At 41.3% G+C, this 19,424-nt stretch overlaps 2 protein-coding genes across 2 annotated transcripts in view; both read right to left on the bottom strand.

Moving 5' to 3' along the window:
- Positions 1-631: 631 nt before the first annotated feature.
- The window catches only part of LOC311263245 (uncharacterized protein), a gene marked incomplete at its 5' end in the record, with an annotated part of 45,887 nt that continues 27,094 nt past the window's right edge, over positions 632-19,424 (bottom strand). The window contains 4 exons of the mRNA XM_084363166.1: positions 632-2,648; positions 4,069-4,115; positions 4,908-5,081; positions 7,406-7,579. Of these exons, the coding sequence (XP_084219292.1) occupies positions 2,119-2,648; positions 4,069-4,115; positions 4,908-5,081; positions 7,406-7,579 (925 nt within the window). The 3' untranslated portion in view covers positions 632-2,118. The remainder of the gene's footprint in view (positions 2,649-4,068; positions 4,116-4,907; positions 5,082-7,405; positions 7,580-19,424) is intronic.
- On the bottom strand, positions 7,576-19,091 carry LOC311263941 (protein NLRC3-like). The gene is made up of 7 exons (XM_084364342.1): positions 19,055-19,091; positions 17,418-17,642; positions 14,325-14,385; positions 14,151-14,201; positions 13,323-13,605; positions 12,871-12,939; positions 7,576-9,726 (listed from the first exon to the last, which is right to left on the bottom strand). The coding sequence occupies exons 3-7, from the start codon at positions 14,376-14,378 to the stop codon at positions 7,790-7,792; spliced, it is 2,394 nt and encodes a 797-aa protein (XP_084220468.1). The 5' UTR covers positions 14,379-14,385; positions 17,418-17,642; positions 19,055-19,091; the 3' UTR covers positions 7,576-7,789.

The raw sequence follows: 19,424 nt of genomic DNA, 5'->3' as shown, positions 1-19,424 counted from the left end.
GCTCGTCTGTTGTCAACATCCGGGGTCTGTAGGTTGACCTTCTACCTCTGACCTGGAAGATGTCGTCTCTGAGCTGCGCGCGCACCCGCGACAGCCCAGCTTGTTTACCTGTAGCTGCTACTGCTAGTTTTTCATAACCTTCCTTGTATCTTTTTTTAATATGCATGTTTGTGATAAACTGAAGGATGATGAAGAAAATTCTCCTTCTTCAGCTAAATAAACTCTTTAAAAACCCTCTTGGATTAAAATGCATCGTCACAAAGATGAAAACATACGTGGTTCTCACAGGACAGCGAGGCTACAAACATATGATGATCTGCTGTAGATGAAACCAGCCAACAGGATATAAAGGAGTTAAAATGAGCTCCACCTGAAACATCTACAGCAGTAAAATGACACAAACACATTAATGCAGCAGGAATATTAATCCACAAACATCAGACTGTAGCGTCCTCAACACATATATTAAATATTATTAAGCACTTGTTAGAAGGAACCAACTCTATTTATTAATTAATCAACTAATTAATTAATTAGTAACATCAATTGAATCAGTCTTATTTTTTGAAAGCTGTCATAAAGGAATACACAAATACAACGACTTAATTCAAGACATTTATTGAACTATTAAGGGACATGGATGATGAATGAGTACCAATGAACATATATACAGTCAGAGTGGATAAATGATAAGGCAAGAAGTAATTGTAATTGTAATTAATGAATTTAATCAGAAATGATTCAAAACTAAAAAAAAGGGGGGAACACTTCACTACAATCAATAAAAGCAAAAATCCTTTAAGAATTAGCTCTTCATCAACTCTCAGCCAGAACACATGAAGATGTTTTTTTCCTACGTTTCTGTGGTGATGGATGAGCTGATGATGAGGGGAACTTCTCAGAAAGTGCCGAACATTGCGTGAGCAGGCTAAAACAAGGCCTATCCGAGGCCACAGAGGAGACACACGGCATGTGTCCTCTGGTCTTGTTGTGTTCAGTGACAGGCTGCAGAGTTGATGCATGAAGCCAAAAAGTCTTCAAAATTCAAAAAGGTACATGCTAAAAAAAAAAGGTTAAAAACAAAAGCCAACACCCGATCATGTCTGTTGGCCGCATTGCCAAGCAGGGTGCTTCACCACAGAGAGCCCTAAAAGAGTGATGAGCAAAATCCAAGAGTCAGGATGTAAACCGTAAGAGACAAGAGGGCAGGACAGCATGTGTTGTGAAGTTTTATAGTCTAGGGGTGTGTTTTGGAAGAAATAGGATTCTTGGCTTTTACTGATTAATATTTATACCTTTGTGTGGAAAGAGAACTTGTCTCTACTTAAAGGGGAGTAATTTGACATCTTAAGTAACATTTGAATTATATGCACTGGCAAACTGAAAACTCATTTGTTCTGTCGTCAATATATGCAACATATCTAAGAACTACAGGAAGCACCAAGAGCTTGTGAGAGGAATTTATCAAGTAACACAGAGTAACATAATATAACACCTAAACATGTTCATATCTGTAGCTAAGGATTATATAACAGTGGAGCACATTGGAAATAATAAATGATAATAGAAATTAAATCATTAGAAAATCATACTGGTTAACATCAAATACACTCATGTGATACTGACATTATATCATTGTGTTAAAAGTTACAACCAAAACTCATCAGATAGAAGTGGAATCCTGTAAATCAGCAGATTTTAAAGCTGAGGTTCATGGATATCAAAATGATTAGATGATATGAACTCATATACACATATTTACAGATAATAACTCAAATAAGACAAATGAGAAACTTCAATGATGAATGACAAATCAACTAAATAAAAGCTGTCTGAACAAAGATCATAATTATGACGATCTATATGCATGTGTGTGTGGAGCCTGATTTTATTGTATATACAGGCTGATTGTTGTAAGAAAACAATCAGATCACAAAGTTCAGAAAACTGAAATCTGAACGTTCAAAACATATTTAAAGAGATTTAAAACCACTGATGTGCAGCGCATTCACCAAGAAGAGACAACACAACTACACCATTTCTGTTACTGTGGTTTACAGAGAGGGTGTGTGTGTGTGTGTGTGTGTGTGTGTGTGTGTGTGTGTGTGTGTGTGTCTCCTACAGAGACACTGAGGAACCAGGCCATAACCTAAACCCAGGATAAAGAGGTTGAGTGAATGTGGTGTTGAAGGTGTGGAGGTGGATCAGTGTGTCAGAGGAGACTCTGTAGAAGGACAGAGTGCCAGCAGGACAGTCCACATACACTGCTACTCTGTTAGAGACAGAGGAGGAGGTGGAGGAGGAGGAGGAGGAGGAGAGGACTGTTCTTATGTTATTGTGACAGACACAGTAACGACCATCGTCATCAGAGCGGTTCAGACTCCAGGACTGATTATTCAATCCAAACACACAGTCCTCACTGTCTCCTCTCCTGCTGATTCCTCTGTAACTCACTGATATACGAACCCTTCCTCTCCACTCGACCTCCCAGTAACAGCGACCAGTCAGACCATTTTTACACAGCAGCTGAGTCCACCAGTCGAACCTCTCTGGATGATCAGGATATGGTACATATGTCACCTTCCTGTTGTCAGACAGTTTGAGGTCTGTGTTTACTGTGTTTGTGTCCACTGTGAGTTTCCAGACATCTGATGGAGAGAACAAGACACAATACAGCAGCAGTTTATCATCTAACACAGCTGATGGTTTATTTGTTGCTTTATTAAAATACTTGGGGACTTGGGGCAGGATCAAGAAATAAGACTCAATAGTGAGTTGCCGGCCGTTGCGGCCGTTAGGGTAACTGCAGCCATCAGCCAAGCCGCCGTGGGAGGGCTGATGCCATCTCATCCCTATTCATCAGATGCTTGACGCTTGGTCAAGTGCCCCTCGCGTTGATACCTGACACCCTTTGCGTCGGTCTTATCCGCTACACATGAAGCCGCCGGGAAGCTGCTTGCTGTGTGTAGCAACACACACGATTTACCGTTACAGTTGATGCAGTCTGAAGGCACAGGCGAAAGCAAAGACGGCATGTTGGGGGACAGAAATATTGTCTCTGATACGGGATTGCCGTGTGTGAGCGGCTAATGTTACTACACAGACACAAACAAACCGTTAGCCTGTGGCTATAGCCAGCTGCTAACGTCACCTCCCGGATAACAGGTTGGGCTTTCGGTCCCATATATAAAGGGACATATTTCCAACTATTCGGTTTCAGACTGAAGGACCGTGGAAAATGCGTAGTCTGTAACTATTCAGTGTTACACGGCGGTGGACTAAGTTACATGTTTACAGCTAACGCTACTTTGCACGTTAGGTCACTCCGAGTCCTCTGTGATCTCATATGATTTTCAAATCAAGCTCTAAACATGACCTGTAATGTTTTCTTACCTGGTTACTAGGAAATGAGTTGTGTCAGCATCTGTTTTCAGTCCCAGTTCAAGCTGCCTCCATGAGTCCAACACGTATCCGATGTATATTCAGGTGCCAGCCCGCTTTGCTCGTAATTTCGTTTCGACTCGCGACATGCCGCTGATAAAACCTTTGTCTTCTTCCTACTATGACTTTTTAGTGGACTTTGTGTGGTGGTGGGTCGTTTGCTGGCCGTAGCAGAATCCATTACTACCTAAACACTAGTTGGGTCCACCGCGCTTGTCTTCTTCGTGTATACAAGTCGAAAGCCATCGAGGACACGCATTTAGCATCATCTGACGTCACGTCTGCAAGACTGCACGGGAAATTCGGGCCCGAATAGCAGTACATTATGCAGCACACAGCCTGTTCAAGGCAATGGAGAGTTACGTGGGTGGGCTCATTCTTTTTGGTTTTGAACGCTTCATCACCCATTATCATTAAAAAACTTAAAATGCATGTTTATAATTTCACAGATCCTGCCCCAAGTTCCTTTAACAGACTGACTGTTAATTAGATCAAAACTTCACAATTACTCATCTTTTTGGATCTTCTTTCAAACTGACAGTTGAATGCAGATACACAAGCTTTAGATTTAAACTACTTTAACATGTGCTGCCTTGTTTTCATCAGTCAAAGTGAACACACACTTACACTTCCTCAGACCAGGTTTCAGCCACTGCTCTCCACCATGTTCCACCCTGGAGGAAGAAACAAAGTCAGGATGAACCTTCAGAAGCTTCCTCATCAATGATCTTCATAAAGCTTCACTCAGATCACCATGAAGACAAAACAGCTGCATTTATAAAACACACTTCATACACACACTCAATCTTTACATCAAGTATTCACAAACAACAACTAAATAATTAAAGGTCAGCTCAAGAAAACTACGTCCAGTTGTCCACCTGAGTCTCTGGCTGCAGAAGTGTGGCTCAGGTCTGTTGATTATTTGGTTGAAACTGTGTCTGCAGATGAAGCTGCTCTCGGAAAGATTTTCTGGTCACAACAAATAAAGAATTTGTGGGACAGCCTACATTTAAGTATTAAAGATCAAATATTCCAGATTTTGAACATTAATATAGCAGCAAACGACTAATAGCGATGTGAAGATATAGTTCCTTAATGGCGTCCCGAACAGAGAATGAAGTGACACTCCTCTGTATGTTGTGATCTGAGCTTCTTTGTTTATTGTTTAAGTAGCCAATAGTGCTGGCATGCATGTTGGTGCTTGTGAGCCCCTGTCCTCCCCTCATCCATTTTAAACATGGCTGCCTGGTAAGAAACTTGAGGGAAGAAACAGTCAATGCAGCAGAATATTGATACATATTTGATCAGTACTGCCTCATATTACTGTTAGATTTGATTTTAATCATCAGTGTTTGTTCAGATGACACTGTCTTTTAGTTTCTGATTTTAATCACAGAACAGACATTAATTTAGACAAAGGTCGACCGGACGGATTCTCAAGAGCTATTGTTGTCTGTTCATACCTGAGAGTGTCCAGTCTCCAGTCTGGATCCTCGAGTCCAGCCGACAGCAGCTTCACTCCTGAGTCTCCTGGATGATTGTAGCTCAGGTCCAGCTCTCTCAGATGGGAGGGGTTGGATCTCAGAGCTGAGGCCAGAGAAGTACAGCCTTCCTCTGTGATCAGACAGCCTGACAGCCTGGACACACACACACACACACACACACACAGATTTATATTTAATTTATTTTCATCTATTCTTTCCTTGTCAGAATTCCCGTATTAAAATTTGATCACTCAGGCAGCACAGGAAGTTGTTAAACACAAAGCCTCAACATTGAGGTGTACAGACAACCTACACACATATGAATGGCACAACACAGGAGGGCCGACTTCTCAGGTCAAGACTGTGCTGTTCACTTACATCTGAAGGAGAAAAATCATTCCTTTGAGGACAACAATGTAAACATGTTGTTTCAAAGAAGAGTAAAGGAATCCATCTAGGTCAAACTGGAACGACCGTCTTTGAACAGAGGAAGTGGCCTACGACGACCCACAAGTGGCCCTAACGACTCTCAAACTCAGAGCTCACATGTGTCCTTAACAACTCTGTAAGGTCACTCCCACACAGAGTTTAAAAGCCTGCAACTCCCCTCCAGTTAGTAAGAGCTGAAGAAGCCTATTGGATGAAAGGTGAAACAAGTCAAGTTTCCTACGATACAGCACTTAGAGCTGAAAAGTGTGTCAACAGTCTGAAGAACTGAGGTGTTTTTTTAATAAAAAATAGTTCTTGTTTGGCACAAGCTCCTCATCCATCGTGGTGCTAGCTATAACCCAAATTACAAATGAAAACAAAAATTCAAAATGTGCCACTCAAGGAGGAGCCACGACATTTATCAATTTGGACGTGAGCGGAAGCTACGATCAGATCTCACGTCAGGTCTGAGCTCGTGTACGCAAATCTGAGTCTGTGGATTTGCGGTGCAGCACAGCAAAATCTGTCCGAAAATAATTATTAAACAAACCTCAGCTGTCATTAAGCATAAGCAGTCACATATTTAGAACAGATCAAAATGGATTCTTAAAACGAATAAACAAAATAAATAAAAAATAAATTAAAAAAGCCCACGTTTTTACTGATACCACTTTTTTGTAAAATAAAACAATATGATAGGCTAAATAGCCTAACATGACAACTAATTATTGCACATTAAAATTTGAAATAATAATAGAAAAAGGCAATTTTATGAGATTGCTCGGTTTCCGAATGTGGTTGGAGCAATTGATTGCACTCATGTGCGTCTGAAGGCACCATCCATGAATGATTACGCATCATCAATCGCAAAAACTACCACTCGATAAATGTACAGGTGATTTGTGATGCCAAGCTATCACTTTTAAACGTGGTGGCCGGGGGGGACACACGATTCTTTTATATTTCAAAACAGCTGTGTTGGCGCGCGGCTGCAGGAGGGCGCACTGCAGAGCCAAAGTCATCTCCTCGGTAAGTAGCTACCCTAGATAAATTGCATTAAACTAAACAAGGTATCAGATGATAAACATTTTGGTATGGTTCTTCTAGGTGACAAGGGTTATCCTCTAACGGAATACCTAATAACCCCGCTGGCAAACCCTGCTACAGAGCAGGAACGCAGATTCAACAGTGCGCACACACGCACACGGGTCACAGTGGAGCGCTGCTCCGGGTTGCTGAAGGGCAGGTGGCTCTGTCTCGGACCAGCAGGGGGACCGCTGCTGTATACTCCAGAGAAAGTGTGCGATATTATTATGGCCTGTTCAGTTTTGCACAACATTGCATTAGTGAATGGAGTGCCTTCTGATGTGCCGGCGCAGCCAGATGAGCCAATGCCCATTTGTCTCTCCATCTCCGAAAAGTTTCTCTTCTTGCCAGTGTTTCTTCTCTCCACGGTTGACCTCAGTGGGCGAGGCCTCCGAACCAGGAATATTTAAGGGCGTAACATGTTAATGACGATCGAATTCAGCCGCCGCATTTATCAAGACCCGATCATTCGTACGCGGGGATTGGTCAGATACGAATGTTTCATAAATCACACGTGTGTCCTGTCGTAAGACCAATTCTGCGCTCAGATCTGCACCCGTTTTCACGCAAGATTGATAAATGAGGGCCAGTGTGACTAAACTAACCAACAACAGAAAAAATATGACAACTTGAAGAAAGACAAGACTCCGACTGATGATGAAACCCAACCTTGATTTTGTGTCAGAATCACAAGACTTAACATTATTTAAACACAGTTTAAAATATTTGTCATTCAATTTCTGGTTAGTGCGAGTATGAGTATGTAATGAGTATGAGTACTTGCTTGTGAGTTTTGTTCTTGTTCTCCTAAAATTTTCAGTCAGGAGCATCAGAGCTACAAGTGGAAGAAGTTAGTCTGGAGCCCTGCTACAGATTTTGGATGTTGTATTTTAAATAGATTTACACTTGTATATCCAGTAACATTTAAAGGGTTATCTCTTAAACAGAAGCTGAATCCTGACCTGAGAGTCTCCAGTTTACAGTGTGGACTCTTCAGTCCAACAGACAGCTGCTTCACTCCTGAATCCTGCAGGTCGTTGTTACTCAGGTCCAGCTCTCTCAGACTAGAGGACTGGGAGCTGAGAACTGAGGACAGAGCTTCACAGCTTCTCTCTGACAGATTACAGCCACTCAGCCTGAAGGAGAGTTAGTGACAAAGACAAACACTGATACTGTTTCTGTCTTATACAATATAAAACACATCACATTTCTATGGTTGAGTCTTTATAGTCTCAAGTATATTACTGGGATCTGACAAGCAATTAATAAAATGTCCTAAATTATACTAAATTATACTATATCTCTGGGATTTAGCCTGACATGAACTACAAAGAGACAGTTTTCTTCTATTTCCCGATACAGTATCTGTTCACTTGCAGAGCTTTGTTGGAGGCTTTGACCACTGGCAGCAGCCTCAGAAGAGCCTCCTCTGAAGCACAGTATTTCTTCAGGTCAAACACGTCGAGATCTTCTTTTGATGACAGTAAGATGAAGCCCAGAGCTGACCACTTAGCAGGAGACAGTGTATCTGTGGAGAAACTTCCTGATCTCAGGTACTGTTGGATCTCCTCCACTAGAGAACCATCATTCAGTTCATTCAGACAGTGGAACAGATTGATGCTTCTCTCTGGAGACAGATTCTCACTGATCTTCTCCTTGATGTACTTCAATGTTTCCTGATTGGTCTGTGAGATACTTCCTGTGTGTGTCATCAGACCTCGTAGAAGAGTCTGACTGGTCTCCAGTGAAAGACCCAGGAGGAAGCGGAGGAACAAGTCCAGGTGTCCATTTGGACTCTGTAAGGCCTTGTCCACAGCACTCTGGTAGAACTGTGTTGGTTCAGGTTCGTCTCTGAATGGAAACACCCACCGCCACCACCACCACCACCACCACCACCACCAGGAGGTTTGTTTTCCTTCTGACATCAGATTGACTCCAGAGTTGATGAACGTCAGATGGACATGAAGAGCAGCCAGAAACTCCTGAACACTCAGATGGATGAAGCAGAAGACCTTGTCCTGGTGCAGTCCACTCTCCTCTTTAAAGGTCTGTGTGAACACTCCTGAGTACACTGAGGCTGCTTTGATATCGATGCCACACTCTGTCAGGTCTGAGTCAGAGAAGATCAGTTTTCCTTTCTGCAGCTGCTCAAAAGCCAGTTTTCCCAGAGACTCGATCATCTTCCTGCTCTCTGGAGTCCAGTGTGGATCTGTCTCAGCTCCTCCATCATACTTGTCCTTCTTCACTTTGGACTGAACCACCAGGAAGTGGATGTACATCTCAGTCAGGGTCTTGGGCAGCTCTCCTCTCTTTCTAGTCTTCAACACATCCTCCAGAACTGTAGCAGTGATCCAGCAGAAGACTGGGATGTGGCACATGATGTGGAGGCTTCGTGATGTCTTGATGTGGGAGATGATTCTGCTGGCCAGCTTTTTCTTTCTGAATTTCTTCTTGAAGTACTCCTCCTTCTGTGGGTCAGTGAACCCTTTGACCTCTGTCACCATGTCAACAAAATCAGAATGAATCTGATTGGCTGCTGCAGGTCGTGTGGTTATCCAGAGGCGAGCAGAGGGAAGCAGATTTCTCTTGATGAGGTTTGACATCAGCACATCCACTGAGGTGGACTCTGTAACATCAAAGTCTGTGTCCTGGATTTCATCGGTCGAGCAGTTCAGTTGAAGGCGGCTCTCATCCAGTCCATCCAAAACAAAAACAAGTTTGAATTTACTTCTGTCATAGTTGGTGTTTCCTGATGACTGCAGAGCTGTAAAGATGTGATTCAGAGCCTCTTTCTTGATGTCTTTGGTCTCTCTGATACATTTATGGATCAGCTCGGTCAGACTTAACTTTTTTCCCTTCCATAAATTCAGCTGGCGGAAGGTAAAGGGGAATATGAGATGCACATCTTGATTGTTTCCTTTGTTAATCCAGTCCAACACAAACTTCTGGACAAGAAATGTTTTGCCAATTCCAGCAATTCCATTGGTCAGCACTGTTCTTATGGATCTTTCTTTTCCAGAGGGGGTCTTGAACATGTCACTGAGTTGAATTGATTCCTCTGTTGTTGGTTTCAAGTCAATCTGAATGACCTCATGCTGTTTGTTGAGGTTTACGTCATCCCCAGTTGTGACGTACAGGTCTGTGTAGATATCAACCAGATGTTGCTCATCCTTCTTCTGTGCTAACCCCTCTTTTGCACAATTAAACTTGTCCCTGAAGTTTGACTGAAGCATGTTTTGGTAATATGAGATGGGTTGTGGCTTTGGTACTGGAACAATCAGATCTGAGTGACAAATAGAAAGAAAAAAACAACTGAAATGCAGGATTTTGAATTTACAGTTGGAGCAAGATGTCTATGGAAACTATTCTAGCAGTATATCTGTAATTGTGTTACAGTAAGGTCTTTGTGGCAGTGGGGTGTGGTTAAGGCACCGGCTGCTGGAGGAGAGGGAGGATCAGCCGGTGCTCAGACAGCCGGACAGAATCAGGTAATCAGTCAGCTATACTTTATAAGCACGCTTGTAACCTGGTTCTGCTCTCCTGCAGTAGGCTGGGTCCTGGGAGAGGACCAGAGCAGCGACAACAGCGGAGACGGCAGACGCTCCAGACCCTCAGCCGTGAGAGAGAAGGCTGTTCTTTTGTGTTTAATTGTTTTCTTGTGAGCCACGTTGTCTGCCGGCCTGGAAATAAAACTGTCATCTTCATCGTCTAACGCTGTTTCCTCCTTCCTGCCCTTCCCAGTGAGCACTGAGGCTCACAGTCTTGTAGGCCCAGAAGTGCACACTCTTAATTTCTTTCACTTCCTCTCGTTTTGGGGAATCACTTGATGTTTAAATGCCAATATCATTTAAACCACCCCAATAGAGACCGATAGTATTGGTTAATTAAAAATAAAAAAAAAAGTTTTATTACAACTGAGCCTGGTGGCTCCATACAGGCCATGATTTATCTGTTTTCTTTGGTTTTTCACTCAACAAAAAAGGCTAGAGCTTAGATCGGGGCCCAAAAAATCAAGCCCGACCCTACCCGAGCCCGTGCACATTGTGTTCGACCCGGCCCGGCCCCACACATTAACTGTAATTATGAGCCCAAGCCCGATTTAAACCCAACAATTTTTTAATAAGTGGTGTAACAGTCAGAGTTATTCAATGTAGCGCAACTACGTGGCACCTCCTTTTGTTTAGTGGGTAATGTAACCTGTACGATGAAGAACAGCAGGTGTACTTCTGCTCCCCGTGAGAAAGGATGCTGCCGACAGAGCAAAGACTCCCCATTTTATTTTGTCTTTATTTTGTAAAGTGATGGTGCAAGAACCTCGGCCTGGATCGTTTGCATGTGTGCCTGTAACATTAGTGCCGTAGAGACCTGGCATGGTGTGGTCAGTATTATGAATAAAAGTGCCGTGTGGAAACCTCCACATGTTGCCTGCCGTCTCTTGAGTAACCGGAGGCACCGCACTAAAGTGGACCATCACCTTCCCCTTCACCAGCCCACGTTACAGTGGGCTGTTATAACTGACGCTCTCAACTACAACTCCGAGTTGTTTGAACTACAGAAATCTGTTTACAATTATCTTAATGAATAATGCAACAAGGACAAAGCATGTACACTGCGTTGTTTGTTTATTTAGAATGGAATGGATCGCAAATGAATAAAGTAATGATTTAAAAAAAACCCACAAATGCTTGATCAAGGGCCCTGCCCGGCCCGGCCCGGTCCGAGGATAGTAGTGGGTATATCTACCAGACCCGTACCTGTCAAAGATCAACTCCTCTGCCTCCGACCCCAGGAAACTATTCTCCATGTTCTCTTCCCTCCCCACCGCTCCTACCCCTCCCCCTCCCCCCTCCCTCACTGCTGATGACTTTGCAACTTACTTTACCAAGAAAGTAAAAGATATCAGCTCCTCATTTACTCCTCTGCCGATACAGAAAGCATCTCCCCCAACATCTTGCCTTTCCTCACCACCCTGATCAACTCCTCCCTCACTTCAGGTCCTATTCCAGCTCCTTTCAAGACAGCTACAGTAAAGCCACTCCTAGAGAAACCCACCTCAGACTCAGCTGACATCTGAAACTACAGACCTGTATCTCTTCTCTCGTTCCTCTCTAAAATCCTGGAATGCGCCATCTACAACCAGCTGTCCTCCTACCTTTCACAAAACGACCTCCTTGACCCTAATCAGTCAGGTTTCAGGACACTCCACTGAGACGGCCCTCCTCACAGTGACTGAGTCCCTCCATGCCGCCAGAGCCTCGTCCCACTCATCTGTCCTCATTCTCCTCGACCTATCTGCTGCGTTTGACACAGTCATAATCTAAAAATGTGTGTTACAGTCTACAGTACCCAAGGAAAACATATTCAAAACATTTGTAGATGGATTTTAAGACTTTTAAATAGCTTCTAGGTAGGGATGTCCCGAGCCGATCTGCGGGATCGGGGCCGATATGGGCATTGTTTTACTGATCGGGATCGGCAATTTTGAATGTGGACCCAAGCCCAGAGCACAATTTGTGGAAGAACGCAGACATGCGCGCAACGTTACTCTGGAGAACCTGTGGATACAATTTCTGCAGTGTGGAAATATTTTAAATTATTAGCGAAAGCGGTCCAACGACGACATGTAACATCTGCAATACGACCGTTTCGTGAGCTGGTAACAAAAGAGCTGCATTTAATACTACAAATTTGATATGGCGCATAAAAAACAAACAAACACTCAAAGGAATACAACAAGTTCACTCAAGCAATACAGGCAAAGGCACCGAAGCAACAAACACTCGCGGATACTTTCAAAAGGAAAGAGAAATATCCTTGAGACAGCGACATGGCCAAAAATATCACAGAGAAGGTCACTGAATTCATCGCTCTGGATAACGAGCCCACCTCCGTGGTCGAGGACCAGGGTTTAGTTACTGACTTTGTTTACTTGGTTGTTTTTGTTGAAAAACAAAAAACAAATGAAAACCAATGTTGTATTAGCATATGTAGAATAAGAAAGAGCTGTATGAAAGTATTTACTTTGTTTCAACAAAATAAAAAAACCTATTAAGGAACAGCTTGGATGCAGGTAATTTTTTATTAATGCAGCTGTATTATCTAGGAAAATATTAGTTAGGGCTAAGTATCGGATCGGGACTCGGTATCGGCAGATACTAAATATTAAATGACTCGGATCGGGATTGGGGTAAAAAAACCTGATCGGGATATCCCTACTTCTAGGGTCTTTCTTGAAGAAACTGAATTAAATGCTTTATATGCGATGTCTTTCAGAGCTGCAGATACTCTGATACTGCTTCAACTACAGCTCATCAAGTACTCCTGTCTCTGCTTTCACTCAGTTATACTGCAGTCAGTCAGTAAAAACTAAAAACTAAACTTTGTCTTTCAGGGCTTCCATACATACCAGAGAATACAGCAGTTTTACCTTCATTCTGAGAGGAAGAAGGTCCTCTGTTCTCTGAAGGCTCTCCAACATCACCGACACTCGCTGACACTGAGAGAGAGGTGAAGACAGAGATTATGGCTGGTTGCACCAACAAGGATTCATTTAATCTAAGATCAGATCTAATCCGAGTTTAGTAAAACCAGGTTTAAAATGAGTTGATCCAGATTTTAAATTAGGCAGAGCTCTGTTGCACCATTAAAATGAATCTCTGCTCAGTTAAACATGTTTATTTATGTGAACCATCAAACCTCCATCCTCTCCAATAACAATTATTGATGCTTCAACCTTTTCTCCTCATTATGAAATCAGACCTCTTTGTTTTTCTTTGCTGGAAACAATGAGCTTCTGTACTGAGAGGCCTGTTCCTTTACAAGTATTGTGTTGACTCTCTTCGTCTGAAAATGATATTAAAATAAAAAAATGTGACTGACCTTCTGGTCCTGAGCTGTTGGCTGACAGACTCTGCACCAGGTCATTCCTCTTTATCTTCTCTAAAATCTTCTTGGTCACCTTCAGAGCTCCATCAAGTGTAAAGGTGTTCACCATCAGATCCACTGTGTCCCGTCTTTCTACACTCTCCAGCTTGGACTGTTTGATGGGTCGGTAGCCTTCCAGGATGTCAGACTGCTTCAGATGCCATTTGAAATCCTTGAATTCGTCAACTTTTAGATCCTCCAGAGTGTTGAAAATGTCCTCTGGAGTCATCGTGGCTTCCTGCTGAAGACAGGCAGTGTTGTCACCTGATGGAAAACCAGCCAGGCTTCCAGCAGCTGGGAAACATCAGTGAAGACCGGTCTTAACTCTTGAGAAGCTGCTGCATTTATTATCTGACACACTGCGACCTGTACTGACAACAGACACAACCTGCTAACCTTTTTATTCTCTGAGCTGCTCGCAGTCATCGTCTCTTTTCTGACTCTCTCTCTTTTCTGACCACACTCTGCCTACGCACAGCGAGCACATGTTGATGATTACAACCAGAGTGCAAATTGTACAATGACAATGGGGGGGGTCAACATTTTCTCCAGGGTGTAAAGGGAACCCAGTGCAGCGCAGGTGCGTGCTACAGTTAACAGAAGTCATACGATCCTTACAGGATCTTGCTTGTTCAGTGGCCAACACTTTAACATAAGTCCTAGCTTATTAGTTGAGAACAATAGGGTGTGGTAGTCGTGCATTTTATCAGTTTCTAAAATTTGTATTTGCCTGAATATCTGATATGATCGCAATACATCTTTGTAGTCTCCTTTCCGACTCACCTTGTTACTACTTGGTCCTGCCTGCTCACTCACAATATCTCCCTCTGTCTCCTTAATACAACAGCACATACATGTAAAATTCACCATTATTCATGCTATAATGCTCAGTATTAAGTCTACATAACAACCACAGAAAATACAGGCTGCATTATTAAGTCTTAAGTTTCAACTTACTCTTTTTTTGGCACCAACATAGTGCAGGATTTCTCCTCCTTTCCTCTTGCTCATGTTGGCTCTGTAAATGAAATCTAATCTGAGTTCAATAAAGTAGTCATACATTTGAACTTATACAACTACTACAATTAATCAGCTTTCAGTACACATTGATTTTAATTGTTCTTTTTTTTTTTTTATTTATAATTTTTATTCAATGCAAGGTACAGTACACATATGAAGCATCCATTACACTTGTTAAAGGAAGTAAATGTAAAGAACAAAGTCTAACAGTGGCGTACTGAGTATTGTCAGAACCACACAGAACAATTTATCACTTTCAAAAGTAGAGGACGATTTTACTGCTCCACATAAACCACAGCCTTACTGAAGAGCGTGTACAACATATCAGGTACCACGATGAACACACCAGTTGTTTGTTTTTTTTTGTCCCCCCCCCCCTTTTTCTTAAACCAAAAAGGCAAAAACAAAAATCCAGTAGACATTTGGTAGTCACTTTCTAGCCACTTTTTTTAAAAACCCCTAAACAAAAAATAATATTTAGCTAGGATATAGCATAATACCAACAATGAGAAAAATTAAAATAAATAAATGAAAATAAAAGACGACCATAATCTTACAAATATGATTTTTTTTTCTTTTTTTTTTAAATCAAAAAGACAAAAACAAAACCCAAATAGTTGACATTTGGTTGCCACATGTCTAATACTGTATTATTAACTCTGTACTGCTTCTTTTTTTACCCCCTAAACAATAAAATATTTAGTTAAGATATGGCACAATACCAGCAATGGAAAAAAACAGATATAATAATTTTTTTTTTTTTTTTTTAGTTAACTTCAATAGAACAGAAGAAACATAAGAACTGGGATGTATATTAGAAAAACACAGGTTGATTAGAGAATATCAACACATACTACTAGCAGTAGTAGGCCTATATTCTTTTTGTGTGTTCAGATAAGGAAAAACCCCAATGTTTTGTTGTTTAATAAGGATCATTCTGTCATGTCCCTTCAGTTAGGTCGTCTTTTTTCAACAAAGGAGATCCACTTTGACCATATTTTATTAAATCTGTCCATCTGTAGATTAAGTGAGTGTGTGATTTTTTTCCATTCGATATATGTCGTCAATCGTGTCCGTCCATTCACTCACTGTAGGAGGTTCGGGGTGAAGCCAGTGTCTAGTGATATTTTTCTTAGCTACAGTTACCATAATTATAAAAAGATATCTATTAGTGTTTCCAGTAATAAAATCTGATTTGCCTAAGATAAAGGTTTCAAATTGGTTGGGTATCTTTATATGAAATATCTCCTCCATTGTTTTATGAACATCTGACCAAAAATTCTGCAACCCTGGGCATTTCCAAAATATATGCCAATGATTTGCATCTCGACCTCCACATCCTCTCCAGCATATGGGGTCTTCCCCTGTGTAATGAATTTTCATCTTTGGAGTAGTGAAAAATCTTATCAAACACTTCCACGCAAATTCCCTCCATGTGTGTGCACTTGTGCATCTCCACAGAATTTCGCAGTAGTTAAGCCATTCTTCTTTGGTTATGTCAAGTTGTCCTTCTTTTTCCCATTTATTTTTGATATATTCTGTGGTGTATGTAACCTTGAGATGGCGCCTTTAATTGATTCATTTGAGTATGACCTCAAGAATTCTTTTAATATTGCATCTTCCAGGTCTACGGGAAGTGTTTTGTTGCATTTATCAAAATAATTACGAAGTTGCAAGAATCTGTAAAAGTCCTGCTGTTCTAAGGAGAATTCTCTTCTTAGCATTTGGAAGTCTTTTAGTATTCCTTTATTTGTAAGTGAGTAGAATGTTGAGATCCCTTTGCTTGTCCAGGTTTTAAATCTGAGGTCTAATTGGTTTGGTTTGAAGTCAGGATCATATGCAATCCATCTGATGAACCATAATTTATCCAGTAATTTATAATCTGTTTTGATTGTGTTCCAGATTTTAAATTGGGACTTCAGCCATGGATTTTTTAGTTTACTTATTGTTTGTTTTATTTCCTTATTACCTAACACTGCTTGAATTGGGGAATCCTTAATTAAGGTCTTTTCTATATCCTTCCATCTTGCGTTATATTCCTGATTACATAAATTTAATAATGGCTTGATCTGAGTTGAGTAAAAGTAATTTCTTAGATGTGGGACTGCCATTCCACCCTCTTTTTTGGGGAGTTGCAACGTTTTAGATCTTACTCTTGGTTTTTTCCCTTGCCAGATGGATTTTAATTGTTCAACAACCCAAATAGATTAAACTCCTGCATATCTGAGTGAAAACAAGGGGCTGCCTATTTTAAAAGCTAATATCAAAAAGGCAAAAGCCTATCTAAAACACCCCTCAAAAGACTATTAAAATGAAACAATATTATATAATAGCTTAATATAATATGATGTGCTACGATAATACACAAGTAAATACAGAAATAACACTACAAACACGCAAACATCCGTATTATATTTCTCCTGTCAATTCAAATTAATTTTGTTTCCAAAAGGGGGCAACTATCAAACCTGGCAACGCAGCACGCTTTAGGCATTGTTTACAACTTGACTGCAGTGCACCTGCAGGTTACTACAGCCAGTGAGTGTTTGTGTGGTTGTCGGACGGTGAAGCCTGTTTTGGTCGAGTGTTCAAAGCTGGGAAGCGCCTGTGCTCTTGTGTCACATGATGCCCCTGTGGACACCAAGACTGAACATAATGGTGAGTTTGCAGCCTGTTGTAAAGCAACATTACAACATGGCTTTCTTGCATAAAACTGTGAGCTAACGTTACTTTTACATGTTGGGAGATGATGTGGTGATAAGAGTGATAAAACACACAGCAAGACCTGACACTCCCTCATCTCTCAGCAGTAAAGTCAGCTCAGATTAACATCAGTAAATTAAATTGGACGAAACATGAAAAGACTAATTTTGTTGAGAAAGTCACATTTGATAGAATAACTAGTGAGTTAATTCATGAATATTCAGAACTTAAAATAGTGTTCGTTCAGTTCATCACTGCTCTCATCCACAAGTTCATGTTGTAGTTTCTGCATCAAAGGTGTGTCATGTTAGCTGTCAGAGTTCTCACCTGTTAAAGTCCAGATGAGGTCAAAGAGTCATTCTTCCTCCGTCTGCAGACTCTGACAGACGCTGCTGGTGTCTGTGTTCATCTGACCGACAGCCGTCACATCCTCATACCTTCAAATACAAATCCAGACGCGTCAATGACGTGAGAGCAGAAACCCAGTGTGAGCTGTAGTGCTGCCAGTCAGCAGCAGGTGTCAGTGTTACAGAAGGTCTGTCAGTCAGCGCTCTGATGGGAGAGATTTCACAGCAGTTAGACACACTGACAGAGATCCAGAGTCCAAACTGCAGGAATATAATTTGTGGAAATAATGTATTCTGTGGGTAACGGGGGCGGGACTAGATAAGCATCTGCTTCTCCCGCTTTCCATTTCGGCCATGTGTACTACCTGATTTTAACTAAGATGATGTGTGATGATGACTGTCTAATAACATGCCGAAATAAATAAATAAATAAATAAATAAATAAACAATGAAGCCCCGAGAAGAAGAAGAGAAAGAAGAACAGGTTGATTATTGAATGAGGGAGAGAGAACAGTCTGTAAACTCATGACAACATGTGACAAACACAAAGTGCATCAACAAAGAGACAGAGAGGTGGACTGAAACCAACCAACAGATATCTGACACACATTTACAATAAAGCTGCCTCTTTCAAATGTTTGCTCTGTTTCATTCAGTAACAACACCATTAATGTTTGGTGGCTGAATTTAAAGAGTCCTTCACATGTTCTCACATCTCAGTATCTTAATACAAAACTCACATGCTGTATGTGTGTTGAGAGAGTCGCTGCTGATGATGTGTTCTGCTAAACTGGACTTTCTTTCATCGTCATATTATAATATTAATAAAAAAACTTTGATGAGCACATGATTTTGGCTCGGTCTCTCTTGTTGAAACTAAACTTCTCTCCACAAACATGTTACATTTAGAATAATGAGGTCGTTCTCTACAAAAACACAACCTTATTTTAAAACCTGCTTCAGAAATAACATCATTGTTGTTGGTGGACTAAGAGACTGGACTGTCCGGCTGCACAACTCTTCAGATTATTGGAGGAAACAGAACAATGAAAGACTCAGCAGTTGTTGTTGATGTAGTTCTTCTGGATCAGAACCCTGCTGAGGAGTATTACCCTCCATGGCCGCTCACTCACACTGTCAGTTTGTCTCATACTGCTGTGGCTGCTTTGTGCTTTTCAGCAGAGCGTCTGGATAATAATAGAAACATCAGAGCTTCAGTTCTTCATGTGAGTCCATGTTTGAATGGTTCAACAGAGAATCTGGTCCCTGCCTCTCAACTAGTTTCTTATTAATAAAGACAGAAGTTGTGTCCAAATGAATTCACTGTTTCTACACAACTAAATCTTTCCTGAGGACAAACGGGACGTTGAGTCTGACTGAACATTTTACAATTCACATGAAAATGTGAAAACAATGAAGAGCCTTGTTGTTCTTCCTCATTTGCACCGGTTGATCCTGTCAACCAACGAGCTCGACACCTCTCACACATTTCAACAGGTGTTACTGCGATGATTGTGTCAAACTAATGAAGACACAAACAGTCTGATAACACGAGTCTTTACAGGAGAAAAGACACAAATCACACATGAAGAAGTCACATTAAAAACACACATTTACCTTTTTGTCTGCAGGCAGAAATCATGTACTGTAAGTCTCACCGAGACAGGAAGTGAAAGAGACAGAGAGAGAAGAGAAGCTGTGTGTACGTGTGTGAAAGTCACGGACTTAGTAATGAAGAGAAGCTGTGTGTACGTGTGTGAAAGTCACGGACTTAGTAATGAAGTGAAGTCACTAGTAACGGCCATATCCCAGACTCCCTTAACAAAGTGCATGATTTGAGCAGTTGTTGCCTCACAAGGAGAAACTTAATAAAGTTTGTGAAACAGCTGCAGCACATTTTAAATCTCTGGTGTCTTCTTGTAAATTCAGCTTGAAATAAAATACATTAAGATGTTTCTTCACTTGTGAAACGTGTCATCGCTGTAAG

This window comes from Pagrus pagrus (genome assembly GCF_965226575.1).
Source record: "Pagrus pagrus genome assembly, chromosome: 10".
NCBI lineage: Eukaryota > Metazoa > Chordata > Actinopteri > Spariformes > Sparidae > Pagrus > Pagrus pagrus.
Note: the sequence above shows the minus strand (reverse complement) of the source record. Positions and strands in the feature narration are given on the sequence as shown.